At 34.8% G+C, this 21,727-nt stretch overlaps 1 protein-coding gene across 2 annotated transcripts; it reads left to right on the top strand.

The window, feature by feature from the left end:
• Positions 1 to 9,055: 9,055 nt before the first annotated feature.
• Positions 9,056 to 19,580, top strand: LOC149068484 (uncharacterized). 2 transcript variants are annotated; one of them, XM_089251895.1, is made up of 2 exons: positions 9,056 to 9,236; positions 12,121 to 19,580. In XM_089251895.1, the coding sequence occupies exon 2, from the start codon at positions 13,662 to 13,664 to the stop codon at positions 14,454 to 14,456; it is 795 nt and encodes a 264-aa protein (XP_089108021.1). In that variant the 5' UTR covers positions 9,056 to 9,236; positions 12,121 to 13,661; the 3' UTR covers positions 14,457 to 19,580. The 2 variants fall into 2 exon arrangements, with proteins under 2 accessions (XP_089108021.1, XP_089108022.1); XM_089251896.1 differs by having other exon boundaries at positions 9,058 to 9,272.
• The last annotated feature ends 2,147 nt before the right edge of the window (positions 19,581 to 21,727 follow it).

Raw genomic sequence — 21,727 nt, 5'->3', positions numbered from 1 at the left:
AGTCGTCGGACATATTTGGCGCCGAAAAAAGAGGTCGCCGAAAATCGCCAACCTGTCCCCTATACCGAAGCTGTTCCGAAACTCACTTTCAAACCTGATATTGAACAGTTAAGAGCTCATTGCATGAAGACAATGAATCTTTTGACATCCTCCCTCTCGTCTACATCGTGGGGAGCACACGGTAAGTCGTTTATTCACCTATATAAAGCTTTTGTAAGATCGAAACTCGACTACGGCTCCATTGCATATGAATCAGCATCTCAGAGCTATCCGAGTTCAAAAAAGGAACCCTCCAAAAAACATTATTTCCACTGTCCAGAACAGTAAAAAAAATACCCTAATAATCCGCTGATCTGTACTCGAATGTGAACTTGACCCCAAATGAATCCGCCCAAGGAATTAGTGAATCCGTGCAAGGTGGAATCCAAATTGAATCCCCTGATGACACTTGACTTGACTTGACTTGACTTGACTTGAATAATTATTGTCCTCTATACCTACTGGGGGCTTTAGGACAATTGATAAAACACAGACATTTTATAACAGAGAACAATCCAAAGAACTTGAATAAATAAAAAATACAAAAAACAATACAGACTTATGCAAAGAAAAAAAAAAGGAAGAATAACAACAACAATAGATATTATAAAAAAAAACATGAAAATAGAAAAATATGATACAAGATCTAATTGATCATGAATAGACAAAGACAAAAAACAAGAAAACAGTTTCAACAAAATTAAACAAAAATATATACGACTAGTATCAAAAAATAAAAAAGCAAAATTCATGTAACAATTTGAACAGGAAAAAAAAAAAATATACATACACATATATATTTCTTTTTACATACCCATATAAATATATATATAAATTCTCACAAAATTTCTGCAACAGATATTATAGCTCGCAAAAAATAAAATAAAAATAAAGAACAAACATCAACAAATGAAAAAAAAAAGGAAAGAATTCAAAATCTATTACAAGCTGACAGATATAATTCAATTTCATCAACTAATAGCTTCGGTGCAATTTTCAAGATAGAAATCCAGTTATAATCTTGAATATTTGAGATACCAATATTTTTAAACAATCGTTTTCTCTGAATGTCCCACTTACAACATGCAAACATGAAGTGATTATTTGTATCTTCAGAACTGCAAAAATCACAATTAGCTGAACGTTCCTGATTTATTCGGAAAAGATTACTTTTGGTTGGGGCTCTGTTGGCTAACAATCGGTAGAACAATGTCTCATATTTGCGTCTTGAAAAATGATGTGAAAACTTTTCAATTGATTTGAAGAAAACATCAGCCTGAGGGTAATTTAATTGGTCCCTAATGAATTGGTAAACATGAAGTTTCCATTTATTTTGGAGCAAATTCAGAACATCTTCCATATATGCATATTCTGGAGGTGGAGTGACAGGGTTGTTAGCTGCTGAACGTGCGAGTCGATCAGCAATTTCATTGTATAAGAATATATCCCGGTAGAGGCAGAGATGAGTTTTTTCCTTCCTTAAAAAATTAACATCTCAAATAATAAATATCTTCACAACATCCAGTCTTCTGTATATCTTGTATTGTATAAGATGTTTCTGTGTCCTGGTGACCAGACAACTGATATTGAATTGGCTTTATAAGACGCATGTGCCAATGCACAAAAAGAGGTTAAAATGACAGAATGAGATTTAAGATTAATTGTGGATAGTGGATGGCAGATTTACTATCCGACAGGATCACATAATCAGTTTTTTCAGAAATAAATTTAGATGCAGCCTTGGCAATCGCCAAACACTTCGCAGAAAATACAGATGAACAATTATGAACCAAAGCTTGAATACAACATGAATTTTTCACACAAAAAATGCCAATGGATGTATAGTTGTTGTTTTTCGAAGCGTCTGTAGCTATTATAGTGCAATTAGACCAATGGAGTTGTTCATACTGTTTGAACAAAGGTGGAATCAGATGTCATTTGAAATGGGAGAGAGTCTGTTATAAAGTTAATATTCGATATTGTCCATGGTGGGTCTGGAATGATGATAGGTTGAAGTGGAATCAATAAATGATTTTCTTGCAAAAACTGGATATGTGAGGGACTGCAAACTGGTAAAATAGTGTTTTGAGATACGTTGCTGATATTCGTGCAGACAAACTTGAAAATAGTACCATATTTTGATACCCTAGCCTTAATAATTTGTCTTGAGGAAACTTTCAGGATAAGAGAAGGGAAGGGAAGGGAGGTTTGCCATAAATACTAAGTAAAATTGGAATTGGAGTAGATATGGGAAGGCCTGAAGCAATTCTTAGTACTTGATTATAGATAGCTGAACATCTTTTAAGATTTTTCTGAGAGCAACTGTTCCAAAGCATTGAGCTATAGTTGAAAAAGCTAGAGATGACATTATAGCAAATAGATAAAAGTTTATGACCCGGAGCACCTTTAACTCTGCCAGCAATAATTCTTGTGATGTTCAATACATTAACACTTTTCTTCAAAAGATGATTAATATGAGAATTCCATATAAGCTTCCTGTCAAAGATAACACCTAAAATTTTCATATTTTCTACAAATTGCAGTTGAAATTCATTGATATGAAGATTAGGAATACTGAAACTATTTTTCATTGTAAACAGAGTTAAGTAGCACTTGTCGATTGAAAGAGTGAAACCCCAATGATCCATCCAATCTTTAACTACAGATAAAGCATTGTTGAGCTCAGTGTTGATATAATTGGGATCACCATTACTGCACCAAAGCAAGATGTCATCGGCATATATGAAAGGGTGAATTGAAAGAGGTAAATGAACAAGCAAATCATTAAAAAATATATTGAACAACCATGGTGAGAGGACACATCCTTGGGGAATGCAACGATTAAAGTTGATCCATGATGATTTATGTTTTCTCCAACTGATAAAATATTTTCTGTTAGACAAAAAATTTGTAATCCACCTCAAAAAATTATCATGAAAACCAATCATATGAAGCTTATAAAGGAGAGCAGAATGGATCACTGCATTGTAAGCTCCTTTGATATCCAAAGAGACCAACACTCCCACATTTTTTGACTTGAAAACATTGAGAATATTGCATTTAAGGTCTAAAAGTAAATTTTGCGTGCCAGTTCTTGGTTTGAAGCCATACATGTTGGAGGGGAATAAATTGTATTTAATAGTTATCCAATTCAAACGAGAAAGTATAATGCGCTCAAAGATTTTCATGATAATATTTGTTAAAGTGAGTGGTCGATAAGAGGATGGATGCCTTGGGTTTTTGTTTGGTTTCAGTAGGAACACAAGTTTGCCTTCTTTCCATCTTGATGGTATGGATCCAGACGACCAAATGGTATTAAATTGAGCCAACAGAAATTCCAATTGTTCTTGTGATATTAATTTGTAGGCCTTGGCATTAACTCCATCCGGACCAGGTGCAGTATTAGGTGCTTTCTGGATTGCTGATAACAATTCTTGAAAAGTAAATGGTTTGTTGACATCGGATGAGAAACTATTATGGGGGCAACACAAAAAATCATAATTTTTTTTGGATATATGGGTTAATGAGTGTTTCTTGCAAAAGATCTATTTGCTCATCTGGATCAGACACTAAAGAGTTATTATGGTAAAAAATGAGGTTATTGTCCTCATAAACCTTTGACTGAATGAATTTGAGTCTTCTCAATATTGTGAAGATTTTAGGATAAGATGCATGTGTAAACAGTTGATTAGTCATGAAGTCATTTTTACGTTGCTTAAGGGATCTCTTAAAAATTGCAGATTTTTTTTGTATAGAATCCAACAGGTTTGGCATGGACAACTTCTGTACTTGCGGAATGCTCTTTTCTTAGATGCCAGAAGTAATCGAATTGATGAATCAAAATATTCATTATATTGATAGTTCTTACGGATTACTGTGATTTGTGAATTTACACAGGTTGTCCTTATGAATTCAGAGTAGGTGCTGTTGTCATAGTTCATCAAATTATTGCTATATTTTTTCCAACAGGTTACAATACGCCTTTCAGGACCACGATGAGCTTGGATTTTAATTGACAAAGTGATAGGTATATGATCACTTCCATAAAGTGAATCTCCACAAGACCATGTGATATTCCCAAGAAGGTCAGTACTGCAAAAACTGAGATCAATGGTATTGGAAGAAACAGCTGAAAAATGTGTAGGAGAAAGTGGTTGTATAATACAAACAGGATTTAGAATGAACCAATTATACAAAGCACGACCTGCTGTATCTGTGCGAGATGAAGACCAAGCAAAATGCGAGCTGTTAAAGTCACCAACAATGATGAATGGAGGAGAAATCTTTTGGAACAAGCTGGACATTATTGAGATGATATCTGATGTATCAGCAAAATACAAATTTAAAATGGTAATAGGATTATCTTGTAAGTAGATTTTTGTTATGAGAGCTTCAACACCTGAAGAATTATAATGGTAAGTTTCTTGAGAAGGAATATTGTTTCTGACAGCTGTCAACACTCCGCCCCTTTCACCATCATTACGATCACACCTATATATCTGGAAGTTCGGTAAATAAAACTGATCATTCACATTTAAGAAGGATTCTTGAATACAAGGAATGTCGAAATCTTGGATGAATCTTAAAATATGATGTTTTTTATGTTTTATACTTCTGACGTTCCACTGCAAAAGGTTATGACGCGAAGACATTAAGACAGAAATTAGATGAGAGAAAAAAAAAATCAGTTATGTCTTAGTTTGGTACGTTCTGATATTGATTGAGTAAACTGATCCACAATAGATGAAACAGGCAAAGGATCCAATAGTTGTTGTTGAGAAGATGAGTCGGTTGGAGATCCAGGTTTCTTCCGACGAGGCAACTGTAACCCAAGTTGTCGCCTGACGTCAATAAAAACGTTTTTTGGAAGTCATAAAATGTCTCAAACATGGCGTGATAAAATGGTCATTATGTCCATTTTGGAAACGGCAAAAATGACGTCAAAACATGACCATTTGCAAATAGTTAGACTTTCAGAAGATAGATGGCGCTATTCGAAGAGAGGGGGAAAAAGTATCACTTTCTGGCGCAGGTCGGAGTCGAACCTGGTTTCTCTCCGGGTTGTCCCAATGTATCTCACGCCATGCCTTAACCGATCGCGCTATCGTAGCAGTAACCAACTGGTGTTATTTAATGAAGACTTCAAAAGTATTGATTAGTTATATTACAATTACCGTTTAATCTCTTGCTGAGTTTAGCCGATGGCAGTTATTTTTTCGTTTTATTTTATTTTTTTATCCATGAAAAATATAGTAATATAATTATAAATATAATTGTTTGCGTTATTTACAATTATCGAAAAAAAAAGTTTTTAAAAAATTCATTTTTTTTAGATCAATGAATTCGTTGCATCTTTTTGAATTTTTGACAGATTTCACAGATCTTCTGATCATCCGTAAAAAACATGATATGGATGCAATTATAATTTATATAACGTACGTTGATAAATTTATATGAACAATTACTCATTGAAAAATTTTGTATTTCCATTCAAAACAAAATCGCAATTAAAAGTACTTCATTTATCTTGTGACAACCAGTAACGAATAGGCCTAGGGTAATTTTGAAACACCCTCTGAAGGATCATTAACAAACATTTTGGATAATTTTGATATTTTCATCCGGAACAGAATTTTTCAGTTGGAAAGAAATTCGTGATTTTTATGACGCAAAATCGTTTACGCCATAAAAAATCACGTCATTTCATGACCTTCATGGCTAATAAGGTCATGAAATGACCTGATATTTCATTAAGGTCATCAAGAATCACGTTATTTCCTGACCTTTATTGTTCGTGGTCATTAAATGACTTTGAAATGACGTGATTATTTTTTCGACTGACGTCATTCAGAGAAAATGACCAAATTTTCACGTCATGTTTGACGTCAGGCGACTACTTGGGAAGTGATTCAAGCCACGTAATTCTGAGACTAAAGTTGCAACCATAGATTTCATGTTGTTAGCAAACTCATTTCTAAGGTCATCAATTATCTCAACAAACTCAGTCTTTGTGAGGAAGACTTGTTCATGATGGGTGATACTATTGTCCTTGATTATATCCAAGTCCCGGTGTAACTGATCAAACATGGATTTAATTTCTGATCTTGTGATCCATTCCGGATTCTTAGGAATGTCGAGCTGATTTAATTGCGAGATTTTTTTACGCAGAGAGTTGTTTCTGTCTTTAAATACTTTCCTGGCGACAGATAGCGGAACATGGTTTTGGCATTTGAATTCCAAAACTTTTTGTTCCAATTTATATGTTTCACAGTTATGGTCAGATGCCATATGTTGAGCATTGCAATTCGAGCAGATGAGATTCTCGGATGTACAATGATCTGAAGAATGGGATTCAGAACCACATTTGATGCAAATGGGTGCTGTACGAGAACAATATTTTGTAGGATGGGTAAATTTATAGCATTTTAGGCACTGTCTGGGCCTATCTATGAATAATTTGATATTTCGTCTAATCAACCATACTATGATTTTTTCTGGCACATAATGACCCAAGATGGTAACGAGAACATTGGTTGTTGCTTTACCTTTAAAGGAGAATCTTCTTACCTCCAATACACTTAAGTCATTTCTTTCTTCTATTTCTGTTAATAAGTCTTTCAAGTCTTCTTGAGTTTCTATGTCCCTGAGTAAAAATCGGCTGGATAGTTCTTCAAGGAGTAACTGTGGTTTGACATCAAAGTCTAAGAAGGATTTTAAATTCAAAATATCCAAAGCTGTATTTACATTTGATGTTTCTACAACCGGATGGTTTTTCGATGTGAAGTGCACTGAAGTGATGTCCTTGGCCGAACGAACGTTTTCTTTCAAAAAATTATTGAAGACTTAGAACTTTAGAAGACTTAACTTTGGAAAAGCATCTCCATTTCCTTTCATTAGCAAAATGCTAAATTTTCCAATACCGGAATTTGAGGCCTGATTAAGAATGTCAAAATTTGTTTTGTTTGATACCACGTGGGTAACAGGGTCTACTTCCATGTTGGGTGAATTAACTATTGCTGAACTATTTCCATTTGATAACATCTAACAGACAGCGAGGAGGAAAAGAAAAGGTGAAGACTGACTTCCAAGTCTCCACAAAACAACCGCTTACGCGGCACCCTAACAAAAAAATATATTTCTAATAGCTACTCACTAATTAGATTTTTAAAAAACACCAATTAACTAAAAATTGAGTTCAGGCACAACTGTGCTCAAAAAAATAAAAATAAAAAAGACGATAAATACGACACACAAGCGAAACAAAAATCCGACCGTTCTTACCGACGGTCTCTCCCGTCCCTACATCCCCTGAAGACAACTTATGACCATTTAACGATCAACATCGACGAGGCACGACCTGAACAGCTATGACAATCGGGTAAACATGGTCGTCTGTGACTGCACTTGACTACTCGATATAAACAAAGAATAATGTTCGTAGTGGTTGTTACAGTTTTTTTAAGTTAATATAAAATATGATTGGTTTCTTCTGGATTTTTTATGACATTGCTTTTGTCAAACTTTGCAATTTTGTTTCTATTAAACGTTCTTTAAAATTGTTTTCGTCAAGATGAATTTAATTGAATTTCTTCAAAAAAATTTTTGGTTGTGTTTTCGGATGAACAACCACTGCGAACTTCATCCTTTGCTTTTTTGGTGAGCTGTGAGTTCAGCTACAGTCCAACTGGCTCATACTAGTTCATTGGTTAGCAGCATATCACTAATTTGGGTTCCATGCTTCCAGGTCATTCGGGCATTGCCATTAATGAGACAATTGGCAACCATGTTCGAACTGTAGCTTCTTCCACTGTTGATCTTGTACCTTCTAGCCTTTATGTGGACGACATTCGTTCTCTTTAATCTCGCCATTTCCAGGAAAATATCCGAAATGCTCTTTTCTTATCTATTCCTGAGTTTAGCTCCTTCTATAACTGCTGCCACAACTTCTCCCTTTTTTTTTCGAATAGAAGGTTGGAATGTTTGTTTTACAAACTCATTTGCAATAGAGCTCCCTTGAATGATTACCTCCATCGTATTAGGAAAATGGCTAACCCTCTCTGTCTACAATGCAAGATACCTGAAACTTCCACTCATTTTTCGTTTTCTTGTATTATATTCTCCCAGGTTCGTTTCTCAACTTTTAGTTCTCTTTCTCCACCAGTTAGTTGTTGGTCCGAATTCTGTTCAGGCAAGCCCGAGAGTATTATCTGTAGCTTTGAGAAGTTTGTTATCCTCTGTCAACGTTTTTCGTGAGTTGTTTTTTTTCCTCCTTTTTCTTTCTCTCGTTTGGTTTTTGTGTCTTTTTCTGCCTTTGGTTGTTTGGTTCAGTTTTGTTACCACACACTCATTCAGGGAGTCCATGTCATATAATTTTAAAGCGGCTTAACATCGTCCTCTAAGCCTGAAGACTTCTTCTCTATCTCATATAACATCTCCATCTGCGTTTGTTTCGTCTGGTTTGTATTTTTTTTTCTTTCTTCATACCCTTCTGAAGAAGAGGGAAGAATGGAAATTGCTGGAATTCCTATGTGTTATGTGTTTTATGGTAACTCTTTCGTTAGTATATTTTTTATGACATGTTCTATGCTCTTGTGTAGGCTGACCATATTTCCTCGAGAGAAATACGGGACATCGCCAATTATTGCCAAAAACGATGCCAAAACCAAACAAAGTTGCCAAATATTGTTGAAATTACGGAAAAATCCCAACGGCGGGAAATGATGCATTACTGCAAATTGCAGTGGATTAAAATGTATTCCACGAAAAATAAAAAATAAAAAACGTTTACCAAGGCAAATGTGGGAGATTAATATCCCATATATAGTTGTAACTATCATAAAATAATTTATGAGTCGTGTGAAATATGGGAAAAACCGGGACACTTTTATGAAAAAGTCGGGACGGCCAAAAAAAGAGAAAATACCAGGACTGTCCCGGGAAATACGGGACGTATGGTCAATTTACTCTTGTGGAATGTTTTCCTGTAACAGGGGATGGCCCGAAGGTATAAAGCTCTGTATAATTGAAGAAGAAGAAGAAGCGGATCGTGTTTTCCATGATGTCGATCGTTAAATGATTGTTATAAATTGTCATAATTAGTCACACATTAAGTGTATTGTAACAGGATCCTTTATCGGCGTGGATCCACTAATTCGTTGGACGGATTCATTCGTGGTCAAGTTCATCTTCAAGTGCAGGTCAGTAGATGTAGGCCCGTTTTAACGTATTCGGAGGTAGGAAGCTTTTTTTTTTAAATATATATCGAACGAAGGGGAGGATGTCTCTATTCTTAGTTTGTTTGGGTAGTTTATTAAAAGTATGGGCGTTAACGAGACAAGATTTGAATAATTATCAGCCCCTTTGGCCAATCATCTTGGTTCTGTCCTGAAAATATCCATTAGGGGTGAACAATACCATGATGAGAAGCTTATAGTTTCATTTCTATTTCTTTACATTGAATATACCACCGTGTAAAGAAATACATAGTAAAATGATTACCAGTAATATATATATATCTCAAGTATGTCACCATAGTGGTGGTCAGCTGAAGTCAGTGCCGTCTTAACGCATGGGTCCACCCGGGCACGGCCCGGGAGCCTCAAGAGAAAAAGGGCCTCACAAAAGATGAGATCTGGTAAAACTTTTCTAAAATTCACCAGGTAGGGCCTCAGAAAAACCACTTGGCCCGGGGGCCCATGATGCTCTTAAGACGGCCCTGGCTGAAGTTGGTTTTCTGTGGTTCCCAACTTCAATGTGCAAATGTGAGTCAATCTCCCCATTAAAAGGTCTTTCCCCACAGATTGCAACAGCCCAGGGTTTAAGCTACGAACGCATTTTTCTTAAAATGTGCAAGAAGTGGCAGCCACTTTCGCAAAAATGCGCACAGGACGTACGGAACGAGTAGACATCCAACCATCAATTATTACATTAGCATTGTAGCATTTTGCTAAAGTTTTTCCCCCCATTTTCGCTTTTTTGCGAAAGGAATTTTTTATCTAGCTTAAACCCTGCAACAGCCCTACAATAGTATAATTATTCAAGGTTAAAAAGCAGTATAAGCGCCCTTCTTGACGCAAAGAAGTGCCAAGTCTAATGAAACCCTGCGAAAGGGAAATTAAAAAAAAAACAACCTTTTTTCACCACTCCCCTGTTTTTTCTTCCTATCCTCCACCGCACAGCAGCATCCCATAGAAATAATCCTTAAGGCACATACACATGAAATAATCCAAAATGCACGTTAGAAATTGAAATAATCCACACCGAATTTGAATAGGCGGTAAACTCATATTACCGAATTTGAAAAAAAAAAGTCGTGACAATAAGAAATTAAAATCACCGGAAAAAAATATTCTGAAGTGTTTGAAGTTGCTAGGCCTCGGCCCAACAGAAGCTATTTAACTCCGTCAAGAATTAAAAAAATCTGTGCTGAAACATGACTGAGCAGAATATCCTGCAACAACACGCGATGGAAGTGAAATGTTACGGTTCATGGAATCTTTGCACCCCGACATCTCGCCCCTAGCATGTTTCGTCCCCGTAACATTTGACCCCTGGAAATTTCACCCCGGACATTTTGCTTGCCCTGAACATATGAGCGACCCGGTGAGTGACCCTATCAGTGATCAAGTCAACTGGACATTTATCCACCCCTGACATTTCGCCTGCCCTGACCGTATGAGAGAACATATGAATGATGGTACAAGTGACCAAGTGAGTGACCGTATGAGTAACTAAATAAGCTGGACATTTATCCATGACAATTAACCTACACTGACCATACGAGTAAACATGTGAATGATGGTGTGAGTGACCATATGAATTATCAAGTAAGTTGGACATTTAGCCCCCGATGGTATTGTGCTTGCCCTGACCGTATGAATGATCAAGTAAATTGGACATTTAGCCCTCACTGGTATTTCACCTGCCCTGACCGTATGAGCGATGGTATGAATGACCGTATGTGTGAACAGATGATTGATGGTAAGAATGACCATGTAAGTGACCGTATGAGTGATAAAGGGAGTTGGACATCTACTTGTGACACTTTGCCTGCCCTGACCAAGTGAGTGATCACACAAACACAAGTGAGTTGAACATATACTTCCTGACATTTCACCTGCACTGACCGCATGATCAATGGTATGAGTGACCCTATAGTGTATATATGAATGATTTTATGAGTGACCGCATAAATGATCAAGTTATTTTAGATTGGTAGACATTTATCGATTAGCATTTCACCTACCCTGACCGTATGAGTGACCGTAGAAATGACCACAGGAGTAACAAATTTCATTTTCCGATTTTGGGGAAATGGACAAGTTGATACAGCAGCTTGACTGATACCAAAATTATTGCTGAATGTATGGCACACTCATGTGATAAAAATATAGCAGAAAATGCTCCAGAGGAATTAGAAAAAAGTAACAGAGTGAAAAAGTTTGAACACATGCTGTAAACATGCTGCACCATATTCTTGTGCAAAGTGAGAAGATAGGGTTCGAAATATTTGCTAGTATAGATGAAATTGTGAAATCTCAAAGATAAAAAAATATGCATCAATTTAAGCTTATGGACTATCATTTTAAATAAGTTGTGTAAATAAAATTGAACAAAAAAAAAATCACACATTTTAATGGATTTGCATATAGCATGAGTGAACATTGATCATGTAACTTAATTAATAATTTGATTAGTATGTAGCAAAATATAGTACATTATTTTTTAGTTTTTATTAATCAAATTTTTTGACATTTTTGGCATGTTTTTCCTTACTAAAAAACTCCACTTCTCGAGGACTCTCCATCTTGAAATTTTTTGCAGTCCTGTGAGTTTCGAGATAGAGAGAAGTAAGCAATGACAAATTCAGATAGAACCATGAGTGTATGAATTTCTTTGCCTTCATAATCTTTGATTCTGTCAGATATTCATTTAAAAAAATAATAAATTTTATTGAATTTCATCATTTTTGTTGTGTCATACTAAGGTAAATGCCATGGTTTTACCATACTAACCAAAACCTTGCAAACTTTGATTGAAATAGATTTAGATTTTGTAATAATGATACTTCTTCTTTTGCAGAGATAATTGAAGATTCCTATCATAATCTGCAGAATAAAACAGCAGAATCTTTGCAGCTGTATACTCAGAAAAAAGTTGTGGAAAAACATCAAAGTCCACTAGAATCGTAGAAACTATAACAGATTTGGATGCCTGCTTTCTGTTCAAACACATCTTCAAGGGTATTAATGAATCATCTTTAAACTCACATAACAAGATTGATGTGAATGAAAACAATGCAAGTGTTTGTTTCAATGTAGATACAATCTTTAGTTTCTGACCAGTTTCAAACTGAAGAAAACTCACATGAGTGTCAGTGCTGCAGAAGAACATTGAAGAAAAGGAAAGATTTAGACTACTACTACTACTACTAAATCACACATACATCTACTCCATATTCCTCTGCGGAACTTGTAACAAATTGATACATGTTGGAATGTGCGTGTGCATATGCTGAACCTGACATGAAGTTTGTTTCCGCGTAATGTTTTTCATGGATAGTGATGCCATCTGCCATCAATTTTTCTATCTATGAGTGAAGAGTAATAATTGGAGCAATTTAGGCAAAAAAAGATTTGTCCATAATAATATTAGACTAAATGCCCATACCATAGAAAGCATACATCAGTTTAGTATCTGTAGTTAAACATTTTTGTAAAGCAGCAATTGATATTTATACAAAAAAGAAGCCACATCAGGGGAAGAATGTTTTTTTTCAAATTGACATTGGACAAGCACACATAAATTCACACTGAGAAGGAGCCACATGAGTGTTGAAATTTGAAATTTATTATTAAGCAACAGGTCAAAGCCCCTTTTTGCTAACAGCCATTCATAGTCATATAGTCACGCTGAAAAAAGAAAAAAAAAACATAATACAATACATAATTAAATTGATAAAATTCTTCATCTTAAAACAATGGTATATCACAGTGGAAAAATATTCTAACATAACACGAAACACATCAAGGGGGGGGGGGGAAATTAATTATGCAGTTGAACATTTACAAACTTGAGGAATTTGTCAAACAATAATGGGTTACGAAACAGAAATTTAACCATAATAAAGGCAGGGGGAAACCAGTGAGAGAGTAGTTCATTTCATACTTAAAAAAATTAGTGAAATCTGGAAAAGACGTGAAAAACGTTTGGAATGTACAGAAGGGACAACGAGTCTGGAAACTATTAACATTTCTGACAAATACTGAGATTCAATTTGTCAGCATATTTCGGGCTATAATATGCCATTTCTTAATTTCTGACAAAGTTCAAACAAGCTTAGAGCAGACATGAAATAATGATTTTGTAAGGTTCAATAACAAAAAGTTATTAATGGTATCTGTTGTATTGTTTGAAATCATTAGATTCGATTTTAAAATAGAATTCATTCACTGTAGATTGAATGAATGTGTCGGGAGGTAAGGTAAGACATTGCAGGTTCAGTGTTACTTTTGTGAAAGAATTATTTTTGGAGAAATATGACCATACACTAGAGAAAACATATGAGTATGATAATTGCAATAAAACATTTTCTGATATCTGTGATTTGAATTGGCATAAAAATGTATAAGAGAGTCCGCACAGAACAGAAGCCATATGAGTGTGATATCTGTACTAAAACATTTTCTCGATCAGGCAATTTAAACATACACAAAAGGATCCACTCAGGAGAGAAACCATATGAGTGTGATATCTGTATTAAGACATTTTCTCAAATGTACAAATTAAATGCACACTACCTGGCCCATACTGGAGAGAAGCCATATGAGTGTGATATCTGTAATAAAACATTTTCTCAAATGCACAAATTAAAAGCACACCACAGGGTCCATACTGGAGAGAAGCCATATGAGTGTGATATCTGTACTAAAACATTTTCTCGATCAGGCAATTTAACCATACACAAAAGGATCCACTCAGGAGAGAAACCATATGAGTGTGATATCTGTAATATGACATTTTCTCGAATGTACAAATTAAATGCACACTACCTGGCCCATACTGGAGAGAAGCCATATGAGTGTGATATCTGTAATAAAACATTTTCTCAAGCAGACAAATTGAATGCACACTACAGGGCCCATACTGGAGAGAAGCCATATGAGTGTGATTTCTGTAATAAAACATTTTCTCTATCGAGCCATTTAAGCCAACACAAAAGGGTCCACTCAGGAGAGAAACCATATGAGTGTGAAATCTGTAGTAAAACATTTTCCCAAATAGGTATTTTGATCAGACACAGAAGAGTCCACACAGGAGAGAAGCCATATGAGTGTGATATCTGTAGTAAAAAATTTTCTCGACCATACAATTTGAACAAACATAAACGAGTCCACACGGGAGAGAAACCACTTTAGTGTATTATCTGTAGAAAACAGTTTCTCAAATGCAAAATTTAAAGCTACACCTCAGGGTCCATACTAGAGAGAAGCCACATGGGCATGTAGTAAAACATTTTCTGGAAGTAGCAGTTTAAACATTCACAGAAGAAGATTCCACACAGGAGAGAAATTGCATAAATGTGATATCTGTAGTAAAACGTTTTACACCAGGAGTGATTTGAAATGACACAAAAGAGTCTACACTTTGAAGAAGCTACATGTATGTGAATTCTGCCATAAAAAAATTTCTGATAAGAGCAATTTTAACCGATACAAAAGGGTCTACACAGGATAGAAGCTACCTGAGTGATATTTGTAATCAGAACTAGAATTAGAGGAAAGGGACAACTTTTTAGGGGAGCATGAAATTTCTGGAAAGACTAAAAAATACAAATCATCGAATTTTACGATTTTGATAAGAATGGCAAAATCATGTTTACTTCCTCCCCTCAACAAAATTCCTAGTTATGGTGTTGTCTGTAATAAAATATGTTCTTAACTGGTCTATATATAGGATGAAATTTATAATGTTACACTATTGTTGTAATATTAATCATAAAATTTGAATTCTGCTCACATATATATTATGTATATAAAATTACAATTCAGGGTTCATATTAGACAGAAGACAGAGGAGTGTGATGTCTGTAGTAAAAATTTTTCTCGAGTGGACCATAAAATTATGATCCTACACAAACGAGTTGATATTGAACACAAGTGTGGTGGCTATAGTAAACTAATTTCTGACCATAGCAGCTCTTCAACCAAAGCAAAATAGTCCACACTTAGACAAACCACAAAAAATCTGGCAACATTGCCAATGTAAACAAACACACTAAAAAGTGCTCTCTAAATTTTATTTTATTTTGTATTTATATTTACCAGAAAATGTATGAAAGGGGAGAAATTTTGTACTAATGAACCAACCAAGTACTTAATTAGTGTTAATTATTGGAAAAACGTGTTGAGATGAATATATATGGCATAAAGTATAATCACATGCGATAATAACAAAGAACGATAGTGGCGACATCTAGTGCAGAAATCGGAAGGTGAAAACAATAGTAAGCATGGAGTGTATGAAGTGCAGATTTTGTTGTAGATGAATCAGAATTTTTCTCAAGTGTAAAAAATGATTATGATTTATTCATCCTGTCTGTGTTGGAACAACTGAGGGGGCCTTTAGAAAAACATCAAAGACGAAAAAGGATGCGTTTTTGTGTTTTGAGTGTGTGAAGGGGACCAACCCGGATAGCGCTGATTCCAGCCCCTCTCTCGATAAAATACAGAGAAGGAAAATAGGAAGAGACTAGCAAAGAAACAAGTGGGATAGTAAAGCCATAACCCACAACTTAGAATGTATGGAAGAACTCGGGAAAAAAATTATGACATGAAACTATATATAGAGCAAATTGACAAAGGAACTAAGGAGATGAAACTAGAAAATAAAAACTTGAAGGATGAAATGAAGGAGCTGAAAATAAGAGTAAATGACTTAGAAAATAGGTGCATGAAAATAATATTGAGATCAATGGTGTTCCTGAAACAGAGCCTCAGAAAGTGTTATAGAAATTGTCGATGCTATAAAACAGGAGATTGGAATACAGGAAACCACACCAATAGAAAACTTACACATAGTACCTACCAGAAATTCAGCCAAAAGCAAGCCCATAATAGTGAGATTCGTGAATGAAGATTCAAAAAGACTGTGGATACAGAAGGCAAAAGAGAATCAAGTTAAAGCAGACAAAATTAATCCCAACTTCAAATCTAACAGGGTATGTATAAATGATCATCTTTCCCAGGAGAGCAAACATCTATTTTACTTAACTGGTCAGAGAGTTCAAAAGTACCTATGATTGTAATTATGCATGGACAAAAAGGGGAAAATTTTCCTTCAGAAAACAGTCATGTATGAAGAATTGGAGATGAGGAAGACCTCAGGAAGCTGAACAGAAATGACGAACAAGGAATATAATATAAATTACATTGAACTGGAACAGAACGAAGGTTTTCTGGAGAAATTGACTGATGTAGATACGATTTTAGCTACTCTCAAAATTCTAACTAGTATATAATTTTCCTAATTGTAAATATACAAAGTTTAAAATCTAACTTTGATACTTTCCTTGTATTTTTGAGATCTCTGCAAACTCAAATAGACATGTCTTACAGAAATATGGGTGAAGGATGATGGACTGTTCAGTTATAACATTAACTAACTATGAATGCATTACTGACTACTATTCATATTCTGATTGTAGAACATAAAATAAATCAGGCAGAGTCATGTATGTAAATAAAGCCCTTAGAGAAGTACTAAAAATTTAGTGAATTCAAAACTGCAGAAAGCATATGGATAAACCCCAGATCATGATGTTGATGTGTTATTACTCTACAGATCACATTCATTTACCATATCCCAATTTAATGATGAGCTTAAGATACTTATTCAAAACATAAGACAAAATATGTTGATTGTTGGTGATATAAATATACTTGATAACAATAAAGAAATTTTTAATTACTTAGATATAATGGCTGTTGATGGTTTTGTGTCCTTACAGGAATCTATTACTAGAGAAATTGAAGTAAGAGGCAGTGTATTGATCATGTTTTTTATAGAACAAAGAAAAATACTACACAAAAATTTAATGTGTTCAAAACTCAACTAACAGACCATTATCCAATACTGTAATTCATTAATTTTCGAGATATAAAAAAGTAACAAATGATACTAGATACACTAGAACCATAATTGATTATAATAAATTTGAAAACTTTTATATCAAATATCTCTTTTAAAAACGTTTGTGATGAGAAGGTAAGTAATCCATCAAAAATATAAATGCTTTCTAGATATTGTAACAATTAACTCAAACCTGTGGACTAGAAAAAAGGCAAACAAATCAACAAGTAAAAATAGATTACAAAAGAGCTCAAAAAAAAAAATAAACATCAAAGAAAAATTATATAAAAAATACAAAAACTATCCAGGCATAATTACATATGAAATGGAATACAAAACACTGAAAAACCAAATTAAGCAAGTCAAATGTGAATATAAAAAAAACAAATTTTTTGAATGCCATAAAGACAAAAGAAAACAATGGAAATATATAAACAGCTTTGTACTCAACAAAAAGAATTCAAATAAAATTCTTCCAAATCACCAAGACTCAAAAATGTTAGCTAATGAATTTAACATAGACATTGTTACAAGAAACCTGGGTAGAGAAGATAATGACTGTTTCAAATTCAATGGTCAGCATGGAAATCGAAATACCCACTTTGAAAAGATTAATAAATGAACATAAATCAAGTGGGTGTGACAGGCTAAGACCAAAAATGTTGAAAATTATTGCACTGTACCACATTGACATTTTGAAAAACCTAACTGATTCTTTAGTAGGTAAAAGTCATTTTTATGATGAACTTAAGTTCTCCCTTGTACATCCAATCTACAGAAAAGGAGATCCTAACAATATGGCTAACTACAGACTAATCTCAGTTCTTCCAATATTTTCAAAAGTTATTGAAAAGCATAAATGGACAACTAATTAGCTTCTTAAACCATAACAACTTTATTGCATGCAATCAGTATAAATTCAAGCAAAACAAAAATACTAAAATGGCTATATTAGAAGTTTGTAATTATCTAAATAATGGTTATAATAATAACAAATATTGTATAATAGTCTATCTGGATTTAAAGCAAGCATTTGATAACGTAGACTTAAATACATTAACAAGAAAATTATATAAGGCTGGAGTCTGGACAAGTACTTGAATGGTTCAAAACTTATCACTTACATAGACATCAAGCTGTTACTATAAATACGAAAATTAGTGATTACCATGAAACCAAAAAAGGTGTAGTTCCCAGGGATCAGTGTTGGGTCCCTCATTCTTAATTTATATAAATGACTTTTGCAAAATGCACCTGAGTGGACAGCTAATCTCATTTTCAGATGATACAGCATTATATATAGAAGATGACCATATAACAAAACTTTTAATAGAAACCGAAAATGATCTTAGAAATATCAGTGGATGACAAAAAATAAACTTAAACTAAACATTAGTAAAACAAAATATCAATGCATAAAAACACGAAGCATTCATCACGACACTGAAATTCACATTTAAATCCATAACTGTCACTCACGGGAACAACATAACTGTAATTGTGAACTCATAGAAAGAGTTTACGAGTATAAATATTTATGAATAATGATTCAATATGACCTAAAATGGAGCGCTCATTGCAACAAACTCGTCAAAAAACTCAGATTACACACAGTCCTGATATATAGATTGAAGTACCTAATAGAAGCAGACTTTCTAAAAAATATTTTCTGTGCTTGGGGAAGGGCATACCAAACTAACATTGAAAAACCAAGCAACATATATAATAAAATAAGTATGATAATGGATACATATCGTGAAAACAATAATGATATAAATAGTCATACTTTTTAACATTAAACAGCTATATATTTAAAGAATAATTAACTTCTTAACAAGAAACAACAAATGGTTACACAGAAAAACAAATAGAACCTCTGTAAGATTTAAACACGAATATCCAATACCAGAAACTAAACATCTCTTCCAGAAAAGTTTCTCTTCAATACAACTAAAATAATGAATTTTTTCCAATCGGAGTACCAAACAACTAACAACACTAACAAAAAGTATGAAATGTATCAATATGTAAAAATGTCTGAAATAATGAAAATATTTTCCTAGTATTATGAATTGTTTTGATTGCTTTTTATTTCATTTTCATATGTCCTGCTAATAGCATACCTAGACACTATCACATAAATTATGTCTTACACACTGAATCACCTACAAAATATGTAACTTTTTGTGAAACCTTCACAATTGTGAAATTACAATCAGTTTTTTTTTATATTTTCTTTTTGATCAATTTTATCTCATTGCTTTATGTCTTCATGCAAATAGAAAACCTAATAACATTGTAATCAGGGGTCTGTCCAGACTTTTTGCACAGAGTTCTGTTTTTGTGAAGATGCACCTTCTTTTTGTGAAAACATTCAAAATAGCAGTGATAGTAATACTAATTAAACAGCAACCTCATTTTCCTATTTATTACTTTATACAAAAAAAACAAAAACAATCTGTGTGTCGTAGTCTTTGCATTACTTTATTTTATGTTAATTTAAAATCAAATTGAGTTTTAAGTTAAAAAGTGAGAATTGCTAAGTTACAGAAAAATATGAAACTTACCAATAATCATATCCTTATACATCTATTTCCAGTCGATTTGAAAATATCAATGATTGAAAGGCATTCAATATCTGTAAGCTTGTTGGGTCTATTGAGTACGATCCGAAGATGTCTGTCGAGAGTGGTTAGTGACGATTTCGATCTTAAATTGGTGCACACAAGGTTCATTTGAGAAAAAAGTCTCTCGACAGATGCTGTTGATGAAGGTATGATAGTGCATAATGATAATAACCTCATTAAATTAAGATAAGCAATCCAGATGCTTGCATCATTCTCCAGCATAGGCGTAAACTTGTATCCGGCCCATGGGCCCGAGCCCCCCCAATATTTTTGAAGACCCAGCTCAGACCCCCAAAAATTCGTGTGAATGGTTTCCTCATTTTGCTATGATGGAAAAAAAAAATTTTAACCAAAAATTGTCCTAATTATGAATTAGATAATGGAAACAATCTGCTCAAAATTTTATTTCTTTTAAATACTCTCGATGGTCTTTGGCTTTCTTGTTCATGCAAAAATAATTTCTCTCTCATTTCTTTCTCGCCGCTCAGTCCCCCCAGTTTCACTCTCCCTTTTACCATAGCCCACTAAACAATGAATGTCTAGTCGGCCGTGCTTTTAGCCAAAAAGGCACGACTGACGAAGTTTCTTTGAATGGGGAGGGGTCTTTCCTTGTTTGCCTGGCCAAACTCAAGAGCGTCTCTTCTCTTGTTCACTGTGACCAAGGAAAGGGGGGCCGCATGATGCCAACATGAAAGAAAGCCCAAAGATGTGTGGTGGAAAAGGCACCGACACAAAGAACATTGGGGGCTGAAAGATGCTGGTTGTCCCGTATATACAGGACTCAGCGAGTACGCAAGAGAGAAGGCGGATTGCATTGTTTTTTCTGAAATTATTGGGGGGGCTCAAATTTCCTCATCCCATAGGTTCCAGCGCCTAAGTTTGGTGGTGGTGAGAATCGGAAGGTAAATAATATTGAAACCAAGATAAGAAAAAAATTACACTCTGTACAGGATAGGCCCCGGAACCTAGGGGCTGACGCCATTTAAGGGCCCCCCCCAAGAAATTTTGTAAGGGGACTGAGCGCCCCTAACAATAATTTCTGAAAAAGCAATGCATCTTCCTTCTCCTTCGTACGCGCTTGAGTCCCGTATATGTACGGGAAAACCAACAACTTTCAGCCCCCTCCCAATGTTTTCTTGAAAAATATTGGGGGAAAAACAGCACATTCTAAATGTCCATTCACAACAGAGAACCGAACGGCCGATGCCAAAACATTTTTCTAGCCTCGTTGCAACAAAATTTGACTGGGGGGGGGGGGGGGTCAAACGAACGAGTTAATTATAATATCGATTTACAAAAAATGAAATAAAAAATAAACAATTTTCAAAGGTTCAAGAGCCCCTCGGCTCCTCAAGAACTTAGTGATTAGATCATAGTGATTTTTTATTGTATATAATGACCCGTTGGCGAGTGTTGATTATGTGAAAAAAAAAAAAAAAATTTCTGCCACATCCGTCCTCCGGGTATGCTTCGATATCTCTCTCAGATGTGGAGTGGGCTTTGTCCGGCCTTCAAAGGTCGAAGGAGCTCCTAGGCAAAGCCGGAACTAGAGGGGGGCCACTGCCGAGGGCAGCAAAATTTAGGGGGGGGCGGCAATTATAGGTGGAAACAAAGAACACCGCTATAAAATTATCGAATTTGAAAGTTGTGGGGGCGACAAAATAATGTTTGCCCCAGGCTGCTAAGATCTTAGTTACGTTACCCCCCCCCCCCTCAAGTTTTCTTCCTGTCTGGTTGAAGAGAAATGAAACTAAAATTCAATAAAAAGCTGGTGCGTGGTGCCTATAAGTTGGTTACAAGACGAAAAATATCGCTCACAAATTAAAAATAATTTCTTCAAAAATATATCTGAAAAGTAAAAATTACTTAAGGACCTCCAATTACCGAAGGAAGCAGGTTGGCCACCCCTTCATAAACAGTGAAATGCATGC

The sequence above is a fragment of the Pholcus phalangioides genome, unplaced genomic scaffold (genome assembly GCF_987345545.1).
Source record: "Pholcus phalangioides strain wild (caught in Gottingen) unplaced genomic scaffold, Ppha-v1.0 ptg000027l_1, whole genome shotgun sequence".
NCBI classification, from domain to species: domain Eukaryota; kingdom Metazoa; phylum Arthropoda; class Arachnida; order Araneae; family Pholcidae; genus Pholcus; species Pholcus phalangioides.
Note: the sequence above shows the minus strand (reverse complement) of the source record. Positions and strands in the feature narration are given on the sequence as shown.